This window comes from Antedon mediterranea, chromosome 11, assembly GCF_964355755.1.
Source record: "Antedon mediterranea chromosome 11, ecAntMedi1.1, whole genome shotgun sequence".
NCBI lineage: Eukaryota > Metazoa > Echinodermata > Crinoidea > Comatulida > Antedonidae > Antedon > Antedon mediterranea.
Window position 1 is genome coordinate 15,401,942 of NC_092680.1, and position 25,924 is coordinate 15,427,865.

General features: G+C 30.8%; 3 protein-coding genes across 3 annotated transcripts; all 3 read right to left on the minus strand.

Annotated features, from left to right (window-relative positions):
* Positions 1-766: 766 nt before the first annotated feature.
* LOC140062616 (angiopoietin-1 receptor-like) lies at positions 767-11,104 on the minus strand. Its single transcript, XM_072108906.1, has 10 exons — positions 11,063-11,104; positions 10,587-10,637; positions 6,827-7,108; positions 6,035-6,286; positions 5,718-5,852; positions 5,187-5,336; positions 4,681-4,821; positions 4,021-4,140; positions 2,987-3,097; positions 767-2,897 (listed from the first exon to the last, which is right to left on the minus strand). The coding sequence occupies exons 2-10, from the start codon at positions 10,630-10,632 to the stop codon at positions 2,860-2,862; spliced, it is 1,275 nt and encodes a 424-aa protein (XP_071965007.1). The 5' UTR covers positions 10,633-10,637; positions 11,063-11,104; the 3' UTR covers positions 767-2,859.
* Positions 11,105-12,405: 1,301 nt separating this feature from the next.
* LOC140062782 (neurexin-4-like) lies at positions 12,406-16,748 on the minus strand. Its single transcript, XM_072109107.1, has 5 exons — positions 16,615-16,748; positions 16,031-16,185; positions 14,041-14,158; positions 13,580-13,756; positions 12,406-13,344 (listed from the first exon to the last, which is right to left on the minus strand). The coding sequence occupies exons 1-5, from the start codon at positions 16,700-16,702 to the stop codon at positions 13,082-13,084; spliced, it is 801 nt and encodes a 266-aa protein (XP_071965208.1). The 5' UTR covers positions 16,703-16,748; the 3' UTR covers positions 12,406-13,081.
* A 2,749-nt stretch (positions 16,749-19,497) lies between these two features.
* Positions 19,498-24,385, minus strand: LOC140062410 (uncharacterized). The gene is made up of 5 exons (XM_072108621.1): positions 24,101-24,385; positions 23,345-23,455; positions 22,540-22,695; positions 22,299-22,382; positions 19,498-21,773 (listed from the first exon to the last, which is right to left on the minus strand). Exons 1-5 carry the CDS (start codon positions 24,164-24,166, stop codon positions 21,537-21,539), a joined length of 654 nt encoding a protein of 217 aa, XP_071964722.1. The 5' UTR covers positions 24,167-24,385; the 3' UTR covers positions 19,498-21,536.
* Positions 24,386-25,924: the final 1,539 nt, after the last annotated feature.

Consider the following 25,924-nt stretch of genomic DNA (forward strand, 5'->3'; position numbering starts at 1 on the left):
GCGCATGTAACGCATGTGTACGCGCGCTTAAAATTTTCAAAATTTATTTTCGATGAAATAAGAGTACATTTCAGGCAATTTTAAGCGTTTACAAAATTGCCATGCGTGCGCATACTTTTGCGCGCGCACTGCGCGTTAAATGTTATTGCGCACTCTTTTTGCCCGATTTCTGTTTTCTTGACTTACTTTTCAACTCGAAATTACGTTATACGAGCACGTCGAAAGTGACACGAAAAAAATATAAATGTTTTTAAACATTTCAACATTTTTAAACATGTTCAGTAATTTCGGTCAGTATAGTTCACTATGTCGGTCGGTCGGTCTGTCTGTCTGTCGGTCTGTCTGTCGGTCTGTCTGTCGGTCCGGTATCACTATGCATTGTAGCACGCGACTTAATGGCTGTTGGCCTTGTTATTTTACACTGCCCTGTTGTGTCTATTCGTTTTCATACTACTCATATTTCCCGTTTTAAAAGAGTCGAAGATCGTTTTGTCAGTGTCCATTTGTCTTCCTTCTCTTGTTTTTGCTGTTCCGTTTTTTTTCGCGTGTGTGTTTATTTGTCTTTCTGTTTGTTTGTTAGAGGATTACTCAAGTTATTGTCAGGTCTTTACCAAACCACAGATAGATATGTGGTCAAGGACATACATTTTTTTAGGTAATCCAGAGCAGGATCCCAATTCTGGATCACTTTTTAGGCCTATTATTATTTTCAGACCTGCTAATGTTAAAAGATAGGAGAACATTTTTGGCCATCTGGTACTGAGCAATCTTTTTTTTTATCTTTTGTGGTTCACCACCACCTTTATTCATTCATTGTTTCAGTTACACATAATTTCTAAACATTTTCTACTTTTTTTTTCATTTTTTTCCTGCTTTTTCCCGTCAATAATATCAAGTATAATTTTAGAGCAGAGCAGGATTCCAATTCTGGACCACTTTTTATTATTATTTTCAGACCTGCTAATGTTAAAATATAGGATTACATTTTCAAAAGCCCTGTAGTATCATACCATTATTGAACAATACTTTTTTGTTAAATCTGTATAATTACTAAACATTACAAAGTGTTTATTATTATTATTCAATTTTTGTTAAATAATCTAAATATAGAATCAATTGTATATTATTCAAAATTACAAACTTGTTTACCCATTAACTGTGCCTTTACAGTCTACCTAACTACATACATTAAATACTTAGTATGATTTACACTGATATGATGATACTACTAGTATTGAAGTCCGTTTACAATTTGACAAAACTACCATTGTAATCATGACCACGGTTTTTGGAGAATGAATTATTGCAAAGCACTAGAACAAAATATAGCCTTTCTCAAATAAAAGAAATCAATACAAAACAACTGCTGCTGCTGCTACTACTGCCACTGCATCCATATAAGATCTGCTAATTTTACTATAAATTATCCATCAAAAGTCTTAAAGGTTCATTTTAGTTTTTTCGTTCTGCTTATAGTTCAATACTTCTGTACGGCAATTTATTTATTTTTCTTAATGTGAAACAAACGCGAATGAAAGTTTTTGCTTTAACGTCCATTTAAACAGGAAATAAACTTCTTCTTCTTCTTTCTTGGAAATCCAAGAAACATTTATTATATATGGCCTTTGGCCCAAATAATATACAATGTAATAGTTAAATAAATATCATTTGAGTGCGTTTAAAAATTCTGTTCTACGTTTAATTGAAAAAAAAACCCAATATTTTCCAAGTTTATCAATAAGATCAGTATTTGTGGTAGACATAAGATAAGTATAATTATTTTAACTTAGTTGGGTTGTTTGTATAAAAGGAAAGCATATATTTAGAATTGCTGTCGTTCAAAGCCTTTGTTTAAAATTTGAAATAAAAGTATATATATTATTGACCTGTTGTGAGTACCATATGTTACCAAATCCATTTATGAATAGTATTTGTTTTACGTCATTGGCCCAACATTGCTCATTTCTTTGAGCTTTTCGATATTGAAAATCACAACATTGTTTAATAAATTTGTCTAATAAATTTGTCTAATAAATTTGTTTAATACATTTGTCATTATCCATTTGGATTACTCTTATCCAGTAACGAATTATATTAATAATAATTTGAATTTGAACCTTCTCTAATACTGATATATCATTTAAACCCTATATTTCGCTACCATAAAGTAAGATTGGCATAATCTTAACATCAAATATATGGTTCCATATATTAACTTTGAGGTTACCAGAACGCCTATGGGTCAATCCCTTTAATGTAAACAAAGCCTTATTAGCTTATTGACAACTGTGTTCTTTGCCTTTATTCCAATTACCATTTGAGTTAAAAACAACTCCTAAATATTTAATTTTGGTATTATAATTGCAACCATAATAACGTGTATTTACAGTGATTTTGACAAAAAAAACAATGTAATAATATTAATTATAAAATATATACAGTGATTATTTACAGTAATGATAATAATAAAAATTAATTGTTTAAATTGACTATTATTGGAAACAGAAGTTGAATAATAAAATACTGAATAAATACAAAGTTTCATTAGAGGTTTACAATCAATGGAAAAGATGAATACATATAATATTTTAAGTATGACAAAGCAAACCCTTAACCCTAATTAGGCCTAACGTATTCAATTTATGGAAATAAGTTGTAACTTTTATTTTGAACATTCACATATATGATGTTGGATGCAACAATACCTTCTTAGCATAAATACATCATGGAGAAATGTATATGTGAATGCTTTCCCATGCTAAACTATGATGATACTAGTATTTAACCTATATTTAAAAAAGTCCGTGTATAATATATGACAAGACTATCAAAAGCCATAACCATGTTTATGAAAAACAATTATGGCAAAGCACAGGAGCAATATGCAACCACAGTCTCTGAAAAAAAAAAGATACAATTTTGTAAATACAAACCAAATTGAACAGTCTTATTGTGATACGCCTATATACTACTACTTTCAAATTACCTGTCTCACAGGTTGGACCCGAAAACCCTGGAGGGCATTTACAGATGTGTTTACTATCCTCAGCAGTACAAGTGCCACCATTCAAGCATCCAGTACCACATTCATCAATTTCTGAAGACGTTTAATAAAGAAAATGTTATACATTTGACACTAAAAATTTCTATACTAGTGTATTCGAATTCAATACACACTAAACACTTGGGAATGGATGATATTTTAAGTAAATCATTGGTAGCTAATAGCCCAGTCAACATTGAAATATTGATTTTTTTTTTCTATATTCCAAGACAAAACATTTGTTTTATAGATATTTGTTAATGTTTCGGGTGATATAAGATAAACTCACTGATGGACGGGGGATGTTTAATTTCAGAAAAGGTGGAAAAGTGGAAATTTGATGTCGTCTTGCACAAATTGCAACCGTTATGTGAGTTAACGCAAGAAGTTTCGTTGATTACATTGACTAAAGTAATATCCTGATATGTTAATTTTAATAAATATTACTCTTTGAAGAAAGGCTCGTTGAATGTCCAAATACAATACAGTGATAAATATTAGTTTCTGTTGATTGAGGGAATATTGGTTAAGTCGAGGTTATGCTATGATAAAACGTCAATTACTTCACTTATTCCATTTCATTAAAAAAAAGAAGAAAGAAATGCACTGTGAACCTCACATCCACTTCCTGCCTCTATACATGTTGTGCAATTTTTTAATATATAATTTATTTCGTGTATTTCAAAATTGACAAATATCATTTTGTCTTCGTTTGTTCAATTTTAAAACAACATTTTTCATAGGCACGATGACAGATTATTTATATTGCGGAGGGCAGTGTTCGGTCGTACCAATTAAAGTCTTTCAGAAATTTGACATGGTTAATAACTTACTTGGTGTATCATACAATAATTAAAGAAGTCATTTGTGTTTTTGTGTTGAAAGGATCTACTTATCGATATTAATATATATATACTAATAACTTGATTTGGTTAGCTTTAATTGTTTAAAAACATTATTGATAATGTTGTACTTACCGTCATCACAATTAAGCCCAAAGCATGTGCCTTCTATGCACTTGCCAGTCACTCGGTGACATTCACATTCCTTATTACATTCGATTTCACAGTTTTCCCTATAAAAGTTTTGTTGACATTCTACAATAAATGAAATCAATCATAGTATACACAAATAATACATTTTTATTTAGTTGGATGATGAGAATATTTCTTGAAATATAAAGCAGTCAATTTTTCATCGAATGAAATATTCTCTCCATCCATTCAAATACAAAGCATGCATTATGTTTTATAAAGCACTAGCTTTTATTCCATTTATCAATCGAAAATATTGAAAATGCTAGGAAGGGAAGCTAGGGACTACCATTAAAAAAACAGTGCCCCAACTTTAGACGCGGAGTAAAACAGTTATAGACAGCGCGCACAAATTGATGTCCAAATCATTCAACAACGTCGCGTGGCAAACATTTTCAAAACGTTGACAGAAAGCTGAACGTACATTAGATTCCGTTAATTATCACCATTATATATCACTTTTTCGTTAGATAGGGCTAATTAAAAATGAAACATGATGGTTGATGTAGTTCTAATCAATAAGCGCATATAAAGTTGCACATGTATCAATTGTAGATTTATAGCCGTATCAATTAATTTTCTAAAGATACATTTTTATGTTACTTTGACAATTGGTTCCTGTCCATGGGGGCGCACATGACGAGTCTTGGGTGTCAGTGCATCTTCCTTTATATCGATCACAACCACCTTGTTTACAATGACATGTTTGAGCACAGTCTGCACCAAATGTACCCGACGAACACTCTGTGTAAAATGAACGATTAGAAAAAACTATTAATAGGCTAAATAAAGACTACATACATCACACATTTGAATTTATGTTAAAATGGTACAGTTTGAATTAAGTAAAACTAACAACGAACTATTGATTATTAACAGATAATTATATTGTACACCTAAAAAAAACATCTTTTTTAAAATTAATTTTTGTCACATATTATTTTTTCACATTTACCAATATTTACCTAAAAATAACTGTAATTTAGAGGGGAAAAACGTTCTAAAAGAAAATATTTTTTATTGTGTTAAATTTAACTTAAATGTTGTCTTTTTAAAAACTAAATCATTTTTGCTTGTTTTTTTTTCTACGGAAGTTTATTACAATTTACCTGTATCGCATTTTAAACCTTTGTAGCCGGTAACACAGCTACATCCATATGGATCAGGTAAGCAGAACTGAAAGTTTCTACATGAAGTAAGTCTACTTTGGCTGCTACATCGATTTTCACAATTCCAACCATGTCTATTGCCGCCGCATTCTAAATAACGAACGAATTATGCAAATTAATTGATGAATATTAATTAACTTAGTGTATTATTATTGTTATAATAAGTTAAATTTAACTAAATTAATAATATAATATTTCCTAAACAACTGAATACTGCTATCATGCCTTCTTCTTTCAACAAGTGAAGGTTTTGCCACCGGATATGAAAAACTAATGGTGAACAACGATACGAAACTAAGATGAATATAAATTCGTTGAATTAATGTTTGAATACTTTTTAGAATCTAAATTCCTGATATATCTGTTTACACAATCAAGTATTATTAATTTTATTGTTTTTTAGATTTTAATTTGTATTATATTGTTGTTTATTAATAACAATGATGATGTTAGGTATGCTGCAGTTCTCACCAGTTTCACATGTAGATCCCAGAAATCCAGGTGCGCAGATACATAATCCTGTTTTATCATCACATACGCCTCCATTATAGCAGTATTCACAGTCACCAGTGCAGTTAGGTGGACCCCATCTGTGACGTGGGCACTCTGAATAAATTCAATACAAATTACTAATCGATACAAAAGAAAACAACAAAAGATGAAAGTTAAACAGTAACGCTTTGTTTACTTCCTATTTTCAAAAGATTTCACAATGCTGTTTGTCGTCGTTTAAAATGACAATCATAGCTTTATGTTACATCTTTTCCTTCCAAGGTTACATAATTTACCTCGTACAATTAACTTGATAAACGAGTGCCTACGATCTTCCCGGTTACCATCCTCATACATCTCGTAAACCCCAGCATCACTGGTCGCCACAGAGCCAAAGGTAACGCTTTTTTCTGCTCCAATCTTAAATACAGAAGAACCATCTTTCCTCCACGCTAGAGAACTGCTTAATAAAGTATTGAACGTAATTGTAACATTATCTCCTTCATTTACAGTTACTGTGTTTTTAGAATTTCCAGGCGTTATTAAGGCTGTTTATGCAAAAAAAGAGTTAAAGCAAATTTATATTTCATTTAAATTAATTAAAGTCAAATAGAATACAAGAACCAACAAGTATATGTAATAATGTACAAATAATGAATGTTTATGAGTGTAATGGTACAAATAATGGCACGAGGTGAATGATAAAAGGTTATATTTCAACGAGGCGATGAACCGAGTTGAAATATAACCTTTCATCATTCACCAAGTGCCATTAATTGTACCATTACACGAATACAAAACATTCATTATTTTTTTTATATAACATCTAAATAAATTCTTGTAATTTGAATCAAAGGTTATACATACTGTATATATAATGATCATCAATTTATTATTATTATTGTGTTTCTGTGAATTAAAAATTTGATTATAGAAGTCATCTTATTGTATATAATCGAGTAAACTTTGTTAGTGTAACATATGATGATGATACATGAAACCTCATTGTAAAATGTTGAGAGATTAATAATAATTCACAACAAAAACCCACAAAAAGGGGAAAAACACAGAAATGTGATAGGCCTTACCATCTTCTCTTATTTTTGTAGTTTGTACAGCAGTGGTGACGCCATTGTTCACTATCTTGCAATAGTATACTCCCATGCCAAAGACCTCTGTAACATACCACCTACGATCTGCTCCCGACACGTCCCATGCTATTTCACTAACAGCCTCACCATTTGCTACTGCAAATGATCTACCATAACTCAAAGTATAACCAGTAAATGCGGTAGGTATGTAGCATTGATAATTCGTATTAGAGTTACTTTGTGGTCCTAAATTCAATACTGTTATATAATCACCATTTCCTAGAAGAAAACATAATAACAACATACTGGGTAAAAAATCCAAATATACAAAAAATGTATTATTTAGTAAAAACTATTTCTGTAAGTAGTAACGTTGTTGGGTTTGGTTCATTTATTTTTTAGTAGAGGGTTATGTATCGATGAAATCATAAATCGTTGGCTATAGTATACACATTTGATTATATCCTTGCTACTTGAGTTGTTCCGTACATAACTCCAACATGATAGTAATGTCATGTTGAGATTTTTATTTAATAAAGTTCACCTTAAGTTCGTATGCTACTGTGTCTTGTAAAGCATTTAATTTATTTTTTGCATTCATTAAATAAAAATAATACTTTTATTTGTCGAGAAGAGATTTTGTTGTTTAAATAAACTTCGTCTTGTTGAATATCAATATTCAACTTAAACTCTCAGCATTATTGTAACTCATAAACATACACTGTTATCTGCTTATCTTTTGTTAAGTTCCCTCAACTTTATTTCATTTCAAAAGATAATCATTAATTGATTAATAAATAATCTTATTATATGTATGTATTATATATTTAAATTCATACATTTACATTACATGCAAATTGAAAGAACATTAATTCTAACTCGCCCGGTGATATACTGAAAATATATTATTTTGAAACGATAAGATGAGCAAATCTGTGAGAATGAGAAAAAGTATGATTTATATACAATTTACACAGTTTGCAACACAATTGCGACTATTGATTCGAACCCGGAACCTTCTGCTTAATATGCAGATGTCCTAACCATTAGACCACTGAGCCTTTCATGGTTTAGTTCAAACCCTGAATTGATCAGCACTATAGTCCCTCACCATCGCACACAAGAGATCAAATTGATACGCCCTCATATAGTTTTAATCATTTTATGATAAAAGCTTTTAATCTGTATTTTGCCAGTTTCAAATGTATTTCCATTTTATATTACTATGGACAATAAAATAATATCAGTATCAGTATTTTCAGTATTTTATTCACGAAGCGGAATCTCTGAAGAGATACGTTTATATATAAACATTAGGTCTACAGGCACAGAATAAATTCTAAACCACTCGGTGAAATATTGAAATTTAATTCATTAATTTGAAACGATATCAAAAATAAATAAAATAGAATAATAAAAAACTCAATAACTATTTGTTTGTAGAGTATAGCAATATCAATGCGTTCCGTTAACTCTTCTTTTTAGTGTTTTCCCCTTTTTTTTATTTCTGTTTATTTGCACTATTTGCATACATTGTTTGTATACTTTTAAAAAATAGTTCATAATACATCCTACGCTATTACATGGTACATGGACTAGTGTCAAAAGGAGAAGTTATATATAATTCTCTCGACTACAGACCTCTCAATTTGGAAAAATGAAATATCGTAAAGATTTTTAAAGCGTATCCAAACTCATGAGGGCGCTAATACACTTTTGAATATTACATCAGCCCATAGAGGGCGGTATTAAAATTAGAATTAGTGTCTATAATGTGGTGCCTTAGGGTCAGGATCGTGACATGGATGACAACGTTTTCAAATTGTGGACATTGTTTACTAGGGCATAAAGACTCGAAAAATCACTGTAGCAAAAACAAAATAAATATTTTCAAAATGGCGGCAAAAAAGGGTATATATCTTGGTAAACGGTAACCAGTTCATGTTAGTGTCAAAATGCTTGGAACATAGACTTTTCTATTCACTCTAATACACAATTTGGTTAGGATTATCTTTGTCTGTTAGAAGAGATAAATTTCTTATTATATTATATAGGTTCGGGTAGGGTTTCTGGACTGCAGCACAGTTCATAACTGTATTTTAATAAATACTCGTCACAATGATCGCTTGTGCTTCAGACATCAAGGACACAAGGTTTTTTTCCATTCTATAGCAATCAGGTTACCCCGTGTCTGGGACCAGCTTCCCAGACCGTTGACAGATGCTGCAGTCCTAGAAAGCCCATCAGCCTTCATTAGAAAAGTTCATATTCATTTTGATTCGCTGTAACGGTATTTTGTCTTTACGTCTTTTATGTGTAAACTGACTTTGGGGTTGGGTCAACCGGCTCAGCTACAGTGATTAAGTTCACCTTGGTCTCCCCAATTTCATTTTTTTTTTATATACTTAAATAGACCAAATAAATAATGAAATGAAATGAAATGAAACTATTTTATTAGACCAAATAGTAACATATATGTCGTTAGCAATCGCATTTCTCTACTACAAGTAGTTAAGATAATGAGCATATTAGGGTAAAAGATCACAATTCCGGAAATGGTGATTTCGGCTATTTTCTGACAAAATTGTATTAGAGTGAATAGAAACATATTATATATTCTGAGCATCTTGACATTAAAATGAACTTTCTACCTATACCAATTACCAAGATATAGACTTTATAGATTTTGAAAATGTACAAATGGTTATAGTATACAATTTTAAAATACATACATAGCACCCTTATGTTGTTATTCGCCCTCTATAGATGCGACGAAAAGCCTACCTTCTAGTAATATTATTATTAGTGTAGGATTATTGATGGAAATTCTTCTGTTCAATTACAAGGCCTATGCCTAAGTGAATATTGTATTGCCAAGGAATAAATTAATTAATAATTATCTGTACATTATTCTTCGCAATGTAAGCTGAACGCAACGCCTACCTAGGCATGCTTATTATCTACCGGATATTCTACTGGTTGTTGGCTATAATATAACATATATCGTTTTTTATATTGGTAAAATAGGCCTCTCGGGAATGATATTTTGCTCTCGTGAATATATATTTCCCTCAGCTTGCGCTCCGAGAAATATATATTCCCTCAAGAAAAATGTCATTCACTCGGGATGTCAAATCTTATATTTCCCCTCTAAGCAGGCAATATCTGTATAGTAAAACTCTTCTATTTGTATGTTTCTAAAATCGTATTAGTCGCTTGCAAACGTCCGACCAAAATGTCGGTCGTTTGGTCGGTTGGTTGGTCAGTCAGTCGGTTTGTCGGTCGTTAAACACTAACTTAAATTTGCGCACGCGATTGCAGTCATGTATATGGCCTTGTTTATATAGAGCCTAGAGGTAGTAGAAATTATAAAGTGTTGTATAATTTTTTTGTCTATCCAATTGGGAAAACATTTGTTTTAGTGGGAGAACCGGAGATGACACAACGTATTGGGAGACTCCCGCCATTATCGGGAGAGTGTTGGGAAATACAACTACTGTACAACATTATTTTACTTTTTAATTTCACTTTATGAAGTATCTTGTGTTAGAATAGATTGTTGTATTTTTTGAGAAAACTTTAATAAAATAACTAATGTTGTAATATCAATCAGATGCTATTCCACTAAGTTTTATAGTTCATTATATGACAGTAACAAGAGAATATAAGATACCATTCTGCAGGGGTCGGATTCTTCTTCTTCTCATAACATAAAAATGGATGTTTGCATCTTCCTCAAAAGAATGTTTAGACTTACCAAGACAAATAATGGCTTGAAGGAGGATTGCAACTGCAACAATCATACTTTCTGAAATAAATAAAAACAAAATATTAAAGACAGATTATTTATTTGTGTTTCTATGTGTTATTCTCATTCATATATTTCATTTTAACACAATAATTATCATAAGTATATACGTTTTAATCTATGATTACTTATTCTCATTTGCCATAAATAACCCTAGATCCCAGAAAGCACTTCTCATTTATAATTACCTAGTCACAGGTAGACATAAACGTACATTTACGACAACGAATGACACGGTGTAATGTCTTTAAAGTAGTATATGAAGGCATTGTCAAAAAGTGCCTTTAAGTTTCCTTATGCTTAAATTTAAACTTCCAAGTCAGTGGTATACTATTGAATACTTACGCTGTTTACCTTAAAAAAGCAAATCAAACAAGCCTGTGATCGTATATCAATTAACGAAAATGGAATAAGGAAGTACTTACAAATAATATTATTTTCAAAGTTGTTCTGACAACGAATAGGCCTACTACAGTGTTTTTGATATGTTTTTTGGAGTATAACAATGAAGGCAGCGAGCGGAAAAAGAAGATAAAGAAGACTTAATATAATATATATGACACGTTTAAACAGACAAAAGCACTAACACAAACAATAATAATATTTGTTAACGGCCCTACCTCAACCTATGTAGCAATTTTATTTTGCTTTACCAACCGATCATTCCCAATTTTACTTCAACTGTGCAAAACTAAAGTACTTTCTTTCCGATCTTGTTACTGTTTTGCAAAGAAATAATATATTTTTACAATTAAAAAAAAAGTATTAAAAGAGACAATATAAACAGAGAAGATGAAATCATTTAGGAGGCAAGCTTGTGGAAAAAGCCATATACATTATGTGCAATCAATACTTATAACAATTATAAACAAGATTTAAATAAATTGAAAATAAATTTGCAAATTTGTATATGGGTAAAGTTTGAATTTCAATATTATTATTCCAATAATAAAGCTTATTGAAGTGAATATAAAGAACTAAACTTTATAAATCTGAATGATTAAAAATTGGATCGATGAACAACTTGAGAAAGGAAGTTATGTATGGACAATATAAACGATTTAGATGAAAATCATAAGATAGTGAAAATAAGAACAAAGAAGAAGGGGAGAGGGGGTATAGACACCCACCCGATAGTTGTCTTTGACAGATCTTGTCTCTCCTCAGTTATCCCTTTTTACGTAACACTGAAAGGAATAAATAAAAATAAACAATTTTAGTCATTTTTCCTTCTTTATTTCATTTCACGAATTGTACACAATTGAAAGTATTCCTCAAACTAAGGAAACATCTTAACTAATTCAAGCATTTGCTCATAAAATAAATTCCGAAATTAAAAAATGCTGTATGTTGCAACAACTAAAAGAAAATTACCAATATATTAACTGTTATATATAACAACTGAGTTTAATGATTTTCCGGAACTTTTGTTATACCATAAAGTAAACAAATGAAATATGCTGATATTCATGCTATATTTTACATCTTTAAGAAAATGGGGATTTAATAGGTTTACATAATTATATACACTTTTAAATTTCCGTTTCTAAACATTCAACTCAGAATAAAGCTGGACTACACAATTTCATCATTTTTGTACCTAAATGTTAATGAAAAATCTACATCAACGAACTAACTAAAGTAGGCTATATTATAAATAAATATATTATACAATTCCTCGACAACCTGTCTCAGAAGCAATATAATTATTAGTCGCGTGTAAACGCGACTCTACAGCTCAGTATGTCTGTTGGTTAGTCGGTCGGTCGGTCGGTTGGTCGGTAAACACTAACTCAAATTTAAGCACGCGACTGCAGCCATGTACGTGGCCTTGTTTTGACATTATAAGAAAGAAACCACAATTTTACATCACAGTGAAAATTATTCTTTCAATTGTATTTGTCATACAGTGCTAATTTCTAAAAGAAAAGCTTCGTATTATAAAACTATATATTTAAATACTATCAATATACCAACAATAATGACCATCTGGTGGTAAAATATATGGTTATATGTTTCTCTACACTTGTTGATAAAACTGTTTACGACACATTCAATTTCAAATTGTTATACATTTTGTTTATAATAACATAACGGGTTATATAAATAAGTCACGGTGTCTAAATGCCATCTTGTTTTAAAGATTTAAATTTGTTATCTAAAGTAGTTTTTATGAAGATTTTCACCAGACTGTTAGTGGTGATGATTCGCTGTTGGTCTGGAATGAAATAAGGAAAGAAAGAATAAAGAACAGTGCATCCGCTTGTACTTACAACGGCTCTCTATACAATTTATTAATATTCGTACAAATAGCCCTGTGCCTACATAGGTCAAAAAGTTTACTTCCATCACCAAACAGATGTGTAGATTGAATTCCTCTCCTTTTCTTACCTCTAAAGTGCACGTTAGATTATATATTATGAGAGTAAACAACAACATATCTGTTAATTTGAATAATATTCAAAGTGTTTGTAATCGTCATCCCGGTTGATGTTGTTTTTAGAAATCTCTTTCGCTGATCGTTTATTTAGTGTACATGAAACCAAACCGCTGCCGTAGTTGCTAGGACTGATACTTAAAGATCGGCATTGTTCAGTCTGCTCACATAAGGTAAGACACGTGAGCAAAGACCTAACAGGCAATGCTGAATGGATATACTCAGACACGAAGCTTATGTTGTCAAAGAAATGCATCACTCCCTTTAAGCCTGCAAAAGAAGAAATTATTAGAAGATTATTGTAGTCGTCAACAGGTGTGTTAAAGGTGCCATGGTAGATGTATCAGCAGTGATCTCAACTTGTATTATAATAGTCAGTAATAGCCATGTATGGCAGTAATTACAATTGTTGAAGAGAAACACTAATACATGTTAATGGTCTTATTAATATGCTTATACAACAACCATAAAGTATCCTATGTAACCATTATACTAATAAACTTACCTGTACACTGTAGTGGTCCTATTGTACTGGTACCATTTTCCGAAAAATGGCCTGTGTCACCATGTCGTAACTGAATCACCGGTAGGGTAGACATATCTTCAATATATCCATCGTCATATCTCAAAACCTTATCATTTCTGTTACATTCACACATTTCACTTAAATCGCTACAGTCACCTTTTATAAGAATTAGTAAATAAAATAGTATCACAAAATTGTTATTGGCGTTTGGGCAAAATGCTTTATGTATTGCTTTAGACGTTCATCGGTAAATGCTGATCTGTGATAATCTTTTGTATAGTAGAATTACTTTGAATAATTTTCAATTTATGTGATTTTTAGGTAGCGGCTTATACATAGACAGGTGTAACATCAAACTAACTACAGGCCATCTGATAAGAACGGAAAATACAGACGAGTAAAATATTATGATGATAATTAATGTCAAACTATAGGTTTACCTCTATATCCACATGCGCAACCATAAAAGCCGATTGGACTTCCCCAGTTATACATTTTCGAACCATCACGTGAAATCCAAAAACTGACAGGTACACCGATTGAATTAAAGCACTCATACTGTTAGGAAAAAAATTTACGAATATTCTACATTCAAATAAAATAGCCCAATGATTATGATACAGTATAGCTGCTACTTAATTAATCGTGATGGAATTTCTGTCTACATTTATATCAAATTTGACGAGCCCATATGGACATGATAATGTCATAATTTGGCATATCACTGCCATATTTGAGTACATCACACTTATTTTGGTACATCATACTGTCAAACTAGTTTGTCATGAATACAATGACTATAGACAGAAATTGACAATACAGTTGTTAATCTATGTCTCTCTCTCTCTTGGTAGTTCCTCCATTTATCATCAGACGAATCCTAACCCAATTCATAAATACCCATACAAATAAAATAAATGTAATTGAGGTGGTGTTCATTCATGTTTTCCAATTTAGGATTTTTGATACAAATTTCTAGACATATCCGTTGTAGTAACTTTCTCTACATGGTGTGCATAGTACCAGCAGCAGAGAAAAATACAGCACAAAATTGTCACTTATAAATTTAGTTAACCATCTTCTACAACAATTTGATGATGGAAATAATTCTATTGGCATATTTATAGACTTTATGAAAGCATTCGACACGATTAATCATGAAATATTAATATCTAAACTACAACACTATGGAATAAGAGGTCAACCATTATATTGGTTAACCGACTATTTAAAAGGAGGATTTCAATACGTGGCTGCTGACCAAATTAGTTCTGATAAACTCCCAATCTCATGTGGAGTCCCACAAGGATCAGTATTGGGTCCAACCCTGTTTCTGATCTACAAAAATGATATTTCTCATTCTAAAAAATGTTTTTGAATTTAGGCTGTTTGCAGATGATACTAATTTATTTCATGATTTCTCTGGCAATAATATTGATCTCTCTATAATTAATTATAATTTTCAACATGTCATTGAATGGTGCAATGCAAACAAATTAACTATTAACGTTGGTAAAACAAAATTATATTGTATTCTGTAACAGGAATAAAAATGTTTCTACTAACGGTAATATATACGTAAAACATAAACAACTTAATGAAGCAGAAGAAGTAATGTTTGTTGGTGTTAAGATTGATAAACATTTAATCTGAAATATTCATATTAATGATGTTAAAAACAATATTAGAAAGAAGGCAGGCATTTTATTTAAACTAAGATATGTTGTACCCACAAATATATTAATCTTATTATATAAAATGTTTATTCAACCAAGTATCACTTATGGCATAGAAGTTTGGGGTAGCACGTATAAAACATATTTACAACCTATTTGTGTCATTCAAAAAATGTGTATGCGGTGTATAACCTTTTCTGATTTTAATGCTTCGTCATCTCCGATATTTAAGCAACTTAATATTTTAGATGTTCATAAACTATACGAATTATGTGTACTTAATTTTGTTTTTGATTTATATAATAGAAACTCTGCACATCAAATCAGTTATTATTTTAGTACAGTTGATCATTTACGAACTACTAGATTTAAACAAGGTAAAAACCTATCTATCCCAAAAGCCCGTACTATGGCAGGTCAATTTAGAATTTCGTTTACTGGCACAAAATTTTGGAATAATTTATCACTCGACATAAAAAATAATACATCAAAAATTAATTTCGTAAAAAATATAACTGAACTACTATTATCGAGATACTGATTAATGCTGGCCCACCTCTTTCTTTTTGTCATTATCGTGTGTTTTTTTTTTACATTATTGTATAATTATATTATCAAAATCGTTTGCACTGAACAGTATTATATTTGTTAATCAGGTGTAAACCATTGACTAGCGAAAGCTATTTGTTTATACCGTTTTGCCTTTGGTGAATAAAGAATTATGAGAAACCAATGAACACAATATTATTCATACTTTCATGTATTGCCGACATGAGGTAGACGACGTCATTAAAGTTACAATCTGCTGAATAGACATCTCATACGTAACGTTGTTTATAAACGAACCCTCAGATTCATATCCAGTTACGTACTCAATAAGGCTACTAGTCGGTGTTATGATAGTTGTACCTGTAAGAAAATGTATTTAGTAGGCCTGTATACACGTTTATTTATGAATCGACAGCATTATTGGTGATTGGTGACCGTTTTTTTCAAAATGCGCTCCTACCATGCCAGACTCCACGTATAAAAAAGATATAATGTTTATGATATGATCGATAGATATTCTAAAGTGCTTTGGTTAAAAAGGTCATTGTATTAACGCTTACCACTAGGACGTAAAGCAAGACGAAGCGCAACGCAAGCAATTTGACCGCCACAATCGATGGATTAATTAAGGCTGTCGCTTTCCATTGGTCAACTCTCTTTCGTTGTACTGACGTACTTGCGTTACGTCCAAACAAGCTGTGTACGCGTCTTAACTGTGACGTAAATGTAAATCAGTGTGCTTAACAGACCTATTTATTAGGTGATCGTTTAGAATAAATTTTATTTTACCTGTAAATATTCCATCTGAAATTTCACATTCTACATAGAAGGGGTCAACACCTGTATTAGTCACATCCGGGTCAATAAGTAATGGCATACTGTATCTTTCAGATTGTTCATTATAGAGAAGAAGATGTTGGCAATTTCTTGGAACATGTAGTGCCTTTGTCACGAAAGCAAATTGAAGGTGTACCAACACTGTTAGGAAAAGGTATATACTGTAAGCATGGTGTGAACATGCAACTTATAGGCCTATAGCGTATAGTTTCTGCTGGGATAGTTATAAAAGTAGTAGTTTTAAAATGAATGTTAGCTAGTGATTAATGTAATTTACTAACTATAGTTTTATTCATAAACAACATTTCAATATATGTATGTAACCCATGGCAAATTAATGAAAAAATCCATTGCTGTGGGTATCAGAAGAGAAGAGTGGATTAACTCTTTCCTGGTATCAGTGACTGGATCTCAATACAGATACAAATACAACAAGCAAACAGCCAGCAAGATTTTGCAAGCATTAGGCAACATATTTTGTAAAATGTTAATCGCGTACCAATTATAACAACTTCTTTTCTGGACATTTTCGAGCCTACAGAAATAGAAAAAAGACAGAATTATTCAACGTTAGACAGTTTTATTGTAGTAAGATTTCACATAATCATGCTATCTGTTGTATAGGGCCATACCTCAAACATCATCTAAATATTGAATTAATATGTTATGTTATTATAAATTTAATTAAATGTCGAGCATTATAATTAAATATTGCTTTAATGGTATCATTTGCGATTAAATTTAGCGCATTTCATTTACTAAATAGAATGGCAGATTCCCATTTTATCAACCGAGTGAGAATAAATTACAACTTACCTGAATTTGAGTTTTTGTTTTCCTTTTCCGTGTTTTCAATATCACTATATTGTTTTTGTATATATTGAATTCATAACGTATAAATAATCCAATTGATAGGAAATATTTTAATATTTAATAAGACCATGGAGTTGTATTGATATTTTAAAAATACCATAGACTTGAGTCTTTAATGATAACGTTATACCATTCCTATTATAGATACTAATCATTTACGTTACATTTTGTAATAATCAATTTGCTTTGATTTTTGCCTATTGTTGTATTCATTTGTTATGTTATGTTTTTTATAATGGAAAATAAAGATTGATTGATTGGTGATCAATTGTTTATTAAAATGATTACATTTCTCAGACCAGTTTCTGCTTGAAGGAATCGTTTACTCTAATTTTTGTTTCCAAGCTAACATACGGACGCTAACGACTAAAGATAAATTGAATGAATTCTACTTGGGCATATTACACTAAAATGAAACGGCATTTTATGATTATTGATTTTTCTTTTTTTTTAAATAGTTTTTATGTTCTAAAACAGTTACCATTATAGTGTAATAGCTGAATAAACAAACATTCTTAGGCCTATATTTATTTATATGATAAATGACAAAGTATATTCATAAATAAATTTAAAATTATATTGTGATGCCTAATTTTAAATATTTATTTCATATTCTGTAGTTCTGAATTTGACAATATAAAACTGAATTTATGATTATTGATTCCTGATATTTCATTTTTGTTCAAAAATATTTTACCAAAATGCAATAGCCGAATAATTAAATATTCTTGTAGTGATTTACGGTATAATTATGATAAATGAAAAATATTTCAAAAATAATATCACGGTGTTTTGTTTGTTGCCCTATATTTTAATTTTAAATATTTCTTATTTCATATTCTGTAGCCCTTTGACAAGAGAAAGAAACGATATTTCTAATTCAAAAATCTGTAATAGCTTGTTTTGAATATCATTCTATTTTAGACTACAGTAAATGAATAATGGTTTTTGGCTACACCAAAAAAGAATTTTATTTTGACAAATGGTGGATGCTTGCAAAGAAAAATATACATTTGATTATTTTTCTTAAAGGACAACTATACCGAGGACCATATTTTAACAACGTATTAGGAATGTACAAATATGATTTCAGAACCATCGCGAAATTAAGTATATCGTCGCACGCGCTCGCCGTACAGCCGTTGTTGTAAATTGCTGTGACATCACAGGTGCATCGCAATATCTACTTAATGAGTCCAGATAAGCAAAAGAGATCAATATTTTTATTTTTTACGTTTTATTTACAAAGTTAAAATTGACAAACTGCTGCTAAGTTAGTGTTTTCACTATGTTAATGTGAGTTTTAGTAATGGAATGTTTACTTTTTGTTAGTGGTGTTATTTTAGTGGTTGATGGTTTACATTTTATTTTCTATTATTTCGTTTTTATGATCATTAGTTATTTTTTATTTTACAGAAAAATAATTTAAAAAACAAAAATATTTTCAATATAATAATAATAACTACGCCCCAATAGGTAAATATGTATATCATTTATGCATTGTTTTTTTAAATAAAAAAAATGTTAAAACATCAGTCTAAAATGGTTCAAACAAAATATAATGTATTCTAGTAGTATTTTAGGATATATTGTCCAAAAAATTATGTTTTTTTTCATTCGAATGTAACATATTCAAGAAATGGATCGAAACAAAATAATGTACATGAACAACTGTAATTAAAATTAAAAGCAATTGTCAAATTGTCTGTCAGTCAAGGATTTGTTTTTGCCTTTTTAAATTTTATAAATTAAATCATTTTTTTTTTTAATTTTACATGTTTTTTGATGGACAATGACTCTTGAAGAATTCCAAAATGGGCAAAAAACTTAATAATTAAATACATAAATACACTAAATATGTGATTTAAATGGTGGTGACTATTGTAATAATACTAGACAGTGTCTTATATTCATGAAGGCGTTAATTAGCTCAATTTATTACTTTTATACAATACGTTACTCGTTACATCCTAATATACTGTACATAATTAAACAAAATGTTTATCAATTTACCTTAGGTGTACTTTCCTACCTACCTTCCATTTTATTTCGTAAAAAATGTCTTATCTCTAAATAGTGTTGAATGCCTTGAATCTATGTACTGTATGACAATGGTCTTACCTTCAGCTTGTCGACAAGCAATACTACGCTTAAATTATAGAGATGGGTGGATTGCTATAAAACAGTCTTAACTGATGGTCTTAACTCCCCGATTAAAGCCGGCTTTATCAGATAGACGGTCTTATTAAAGCCACTCCTGATAGACCATTGCTATAAAACAGTCTTAAATAAGACCACGTAAAGTAACAAATTGAGGGCGTACTTTGCGCGTAGAATACCAAATAAGGTAATGTTCGTCACGCTTGTTCAATTCACAAATCATAACAGTACGTACATTTATACACGAGAAAATCTATTCTAGGCCTATATAAGAATAAAATCACCGTTATTATTTGATTTAACACTTAAAACTCGTTCAATTGGTTATCTTTGACGATAAATAATACGTAAAAGCAACAAAAAGAGAGGTTTAAGACTGTTTTAAGACTCCTTCGAGTAGGCTTTAATTTTAAAGACCGTTTACAGGTTAGACCGCGGTATAGCAATGGTCTATAATATAAGACTACTTGCTACGTCACGAATTATAGCCGGCTAAGCGCTAAGACCGGTTATAGACCGCTTATAGCAATCCGCCCCTATAATGATTAATAATATTAATACTTGTTTTGGTTATATCGTGCAACACTGGAACTTTCTATGACGTAATAATATGCGAATGAGTCGAATAGATGCGCGCGGTTGTTAAGGATTATTATTAGATTTTTGAGATTTGTATTTTTTGTTTTGCCAATCGGCGGAACTCTGCATGTTGTAATGTGGTATTGTGGACAATGTATCTAATTCTTTATTTAAAATGGATCGTGCGATGGTGTCATACATTCGTCATTAAGTAGGCATACACTTCCGTTTGAGGAGATACTGTTTTCGGAATCCGTAAACAAAATTCACTTAAAATGTTTAGTAGATTCAATTTTATTCATCCTCATTGCTTTAATTTGTTTAGCTAAATACCCACATCACTGAGAACACCTGTGAGTTATAGTACTGGCTGGTCTATGCACCTTAAATTTCTGGTAAACGGAAGCAGTTATGTGGGTTCGATTGGTCTTGTTTTATTTCGGTTTTTGTCAAAATTATCAGTAGTATTTAGGTTTCAAGGTTTATATTTGTTTATGTTTTTTCATGGTTTTTCACAGGTGCCTTGAGAATTGTTGTGGATATGTGCGCTATATAAATCTTATTATTATTATTATTATTATTATTTACTACTTGAACTAACAACGCGGCGTTTATATTATAGTCGACTCAACATCGACACGCAAAGATAATAGGATAAACACACAATGTAATTTAACAAATTTATACACACAAAAATATTACCAATTATCTGAGTATTATTATGACATTATTCGCGTATCGCAATTTTAAGAAACTAGTGATTTTATCATTGGTTTTAAGAATCTTACAAATATTTGCCTAAAATTTGAACATAATGTAAGTACGGAAAAAAATAACTACAGTTGATTGAAATCAATAATGGCGTGCTTCACCCTCGAAGCAAAATGAATTGTAGTGGAGTGGAGTGGAGGATAATTTGGAGTGGAGTTGTGGCTTGGTGGTTATGATGCTTGGCTACCACTCCAAGGGTCCTGGGTTCAAGTCCCGTCACATGTCAGAAATGTACAACTCCACTCCCAAGGACTTGTAATAAGCCTTTGTGTATGTAGAGCATCTTGTGTATATATTTGTCTTGTGAACCTCTGGGGGTCCCAAATGATCAGCAATTGTTGGATGGATCACCCTCATTAAAAATTGTGAAAACAAAATTGTAGGCCTATTAAAATACTACCGTTTACCATTCTCTATTTGTGTTAAATAATGGTTATCATAAGCTTACATTTTAGTACAGTATATTTTCGTGTACGCCTACACGTTTTAATTTACTGGCATGTACATACTTTCCAATTAAACGAACAAACTACAGTCCCGTTATTTCGCGGATTTTCTGAAAACCGGATTCCAATGTTTCCATTAAGTTCTGTGGTTTTAATTGACCAGTATGTGGTCATACCGCAACATTGGTCAACGATTTCTTCACTAGCAAGCCCTGTCAGGTACTCTGGTGATATTATGTCCTGTCGTTCGACATTAAACGATGGAAAGTTACCATTGTACAACTGTAGGCAAATAAAATATTAAATAATTATAAATATGATTTTAATGACATAACCATAAAATGTAGGCCTATGCATACAATTAGGAAACAAATCTTGCTTAAACATAATGGTAAAAAAACGCAAAATGCCTAATATAATAGACTTATAGAAGGAAGTAGCTATATTTATTTGTAGATATATTTTAGCAAACTTAAAATGTTCATTATTTGTACTTCCACCTTTGAATATACACACTACAGGTAATTGTGCTAGTGACAAAAGCACGGCCATATTGTTTGGAAAGAAAACACCGTCACAATCAAATTGTACAGAACAAGCTATTGCACAGCATAATAGGTTTACATTACGATATTTATACACATAAATTGTCACTAATATGGTTTTAGGAATGACTTATATTTGCAGATATTTAGGTTTGCTAATCGCATGCACATTGTGACGTTAACATTATTGTATCTTATTTTGTATGTTTTGCTTTTTGTTATTTTTCTGGTTTTCACACTTGTAATTTTAACAAATACATACCCAGTCACGATTATGCCAATTCAAGTTCTCGTCTGCCCACAAATAACAAGCGCTGTTTTGGGCGCTGTAAGCCGCAATGATTTTCTAAATTAATAAACATAAAGAATAAAGATAAATAATAAAGAGTCTTAATACTTACAATATTATTGACATACATTATTGAACTAGTATTCTTCTTAATTTTTATTTTATGCTTTTAAACATATTTCAAAGATATAGTTTAATGTCTTAAGACTCTTACGTGGTAAAAATCAAATATAAGTGTTCCTCCGTCAGTCACATTTGCTATTTGTTCAAATATCACAATCTCTACATGGTGGCTGGGGTACGTATATACATCCATTGAGTGTGAGATCCCATCGTCTATATAATCTACGGTTCCACACCATCCAGTTCCCTAAATTTACAACAATTACCATTTGTACATTATAGGTATACAAGTAAAAATAAACAGGGGCATATGAATTGCTTATGTAATGCCAGACATGAGCACACCGTGGCTAAATAAAGCTATATTGTTAGTTTTAGTTCATTTACTATATAAAAATAATGGTACACATAATGTCATGAGGTGAAACATGAAATTATATTTCACGAGACGAAGCCTTAGTGAAAAATAATTTTATATTTACCGAAAAAAATTATTTTTACCACTGCATAAATATAAAACACTCAATTATATTGTTTTATATAAAAAATAAGTATATGGATTCTTTTCTTTGCCATTAAAATAAATAGTACGTACTATTGCACGCCATATGACTCACAATTGAAAATATATAATACTGTATATTACACACTATATCATGTCAATATTGGCAGAATAAAGCATTTACTCTGCACTCTTAAAATATTATTAAATAATAAACAAAATACAAGTTTCTGTCTTTAAGGTATAACCTATCTACTAAAGAGCAAACGAAAGATAAACGTTCTAGAGATGTGCTTTGACAATGATTTATAAGAGGATGACCTAATATAATGAATGAACACATTCAGCCTAATCCACGTCTTCTAACAAATTCTTTACATAATTATCTACTTACCATCGTAAGCATTATTGCTGTAACCACGCCACAAACTAGGAAAAACAGCACCAAAGAAATAACAATTACCTTCTTTTTCAAAGATGCTTTTTTCTTCACGATTGGTTTCTTCTATAAGTATATAATATAATAATGTATTATTTATTAACTTATTTTTTATGTCACCTTAAAAATGTTTAAAAGTGGTACTGATTTTTAATATGAGTAACCGGATAAATAATTAGTAATAAAAATAGTAATAGTATTTTCCTATACTATGAAGGTTTCGATTTTTATAATTTAAAACAAGAACAATGCTTCACATGTACATAAATGAGATTCAATTTTTATGAATTTCCTATTTATTTTTATGAATTTCCTATCTTATGACATTACAAGAGATTCTGTAGCATCATTTTTGTTATGCTTCACCGCTGTCAAATGTAAATATTTTATAATAACAATATACATTGTTTTCCCTGAAATTAACCTTAATATTTAGTCAACGATTTTTCTTTTATTTATCAAAAGCATGGATCTTACAGAAGAAAATAAATTCCAACCACACGGCACTTATTTGATCGTTTACAGCACTGTGAAACTACATTTTAATATACTATGGTACGTTCGCTTCGCTCGCGTACCATAGGTCGTGCTCACAGATGGTTCTCGAATACACAGTAATTTCAGCGTTTTTTTGTATATGTGTTAAACAATACGATTTCTGCAGCCTTCTTTTAAAGAGACAGTTTTAAATGAATACCTATAATCCTATACCTCAATATTTACTTGAGTTTCGTCTACATTTGTCTTCTTTTCTTTCGTAATTGTTTTTGGAAACATTTTGAAATGTAATACAGTCAACTACTGATACTATGGCGTCATTAAAAACATTATACCAACGGGATTAAGAATAAAACGAGTCAATGGAATTCAATGGGTCATGAGATTTTAGACAATAATTTAGTTTGAATACAATTTGAAAGTTTGATTGACTGAACACATTAGAAATCACCATAACAATCGATCGTATTCTCTCCACATTGTTGTGCAAACTGTAGATTAAACATCTGAAATGTAATGGAAATATGTCCTTTTAAGAGGTGTTAAAAAGCAAAAACTTTTCCTGCTACTGTAATTCTCTGTATCTGTATCCTGCTTAATGGTGGAGACTAATTCTTATTTCAAATTGAGATTGACTGGTATATATCTGATCGCGTTGGCCCCATGTGTATATAGTATGTTAAAGAACGTAGTACACTATTCGAAGAACACTATTCAAAGAGTTGGGAATCGTCTCCCCATGTGTACTAAACTTGTAGGCCTTGCAATGCTTTCTGATATGAGTTCGTAGAAGGCCTAGCCCAAATTTCTTCAGTTTTCAGTTAAGCTTACTTATTAGTAAGAAAATGTATAATAGGCCTACTGTAGTATTTCCGATTGTATTCATAATATAATAATACAGAGGATAAATTAATATGCAACGAAACAAACTGTGATAAAAAGACCTAGATCCGGTCCTATTAGGTATATTTTTTGACAACCATGAGTTGTTGCCGTTGTACAACTGTAAGGAAAATATTATATACAGTAGCTATAAAATTATAGTAAATATATGACATGAACATAACATTATTAAATGAAAGGGATACCTCTTGTTTAAATGTTGTTTAATGGTAAAAAAAGGTCTTTACGGAATCAATACACGACATACTTCCTCTACAGAGTGCACAATTGTTTACTTAATTCATATCGACTGTATTCATAATTTATATACAACAGAGAATTCATTGGTGTGTAACAAAATAATTTGTGGCAGAAAACTGAATATTCAAACTTTTATCATATTAATTTTAAAAGTTTGAGGTTATGTTTTCACTCCTTTAAGATTTTTTTTCAATAAAATCTCTCCTAACTTGTGAATCTACTTAATTTTATCAAAATGGTGCTTTAGTTTAAATTATGTTTAAAAATGGTCATGGTTTTGTCAACACCAATATTATCAAAATTGTGATTTGGGGCTGCATAAATCTAAATCTGAAAACGTAGCAATGATGCGAAGTTTGTGATGGCGGAGGAGGATTGTGCCGTGTGTTATGCCAATCTGAACTCTGGTGTTAGGTGGAGTTGTAGTCAATGCAGACTAATACTCCATTTAAAATGCATTGTGCGATGGTGTAGTACGTCAGATACATGTCCACAATGTAGGCTTGTAATAGCCAACCCATCGAGTATTGATGAGATACAGTTTGCAGAATCCGATAGAGGTTGGATCCGTACTTATGATTTCTACACTTGATAAATGGGTAAAACAAATTCACTTGGAATAAGTGAATTTTTTTTAAACAATTATTTATAATTGTTTTTATTATTTTCACTGTATGTCTTCAATCCTTAAGAATATTATTATACAGTTTTGGTATTATTTTATTATATCATGAGAAAGATATGTGTCAGGATTGATTTAAGTAGCTCACAAGCGTCGACGGATAACAAGATCTTCACTTACTATATTCAACAATCACCCTTATTGGTGGTAGACAACGTGTTATAACGCATGGCATATAGGCCTATTTGTTTATTGATACCATTATTTAATGG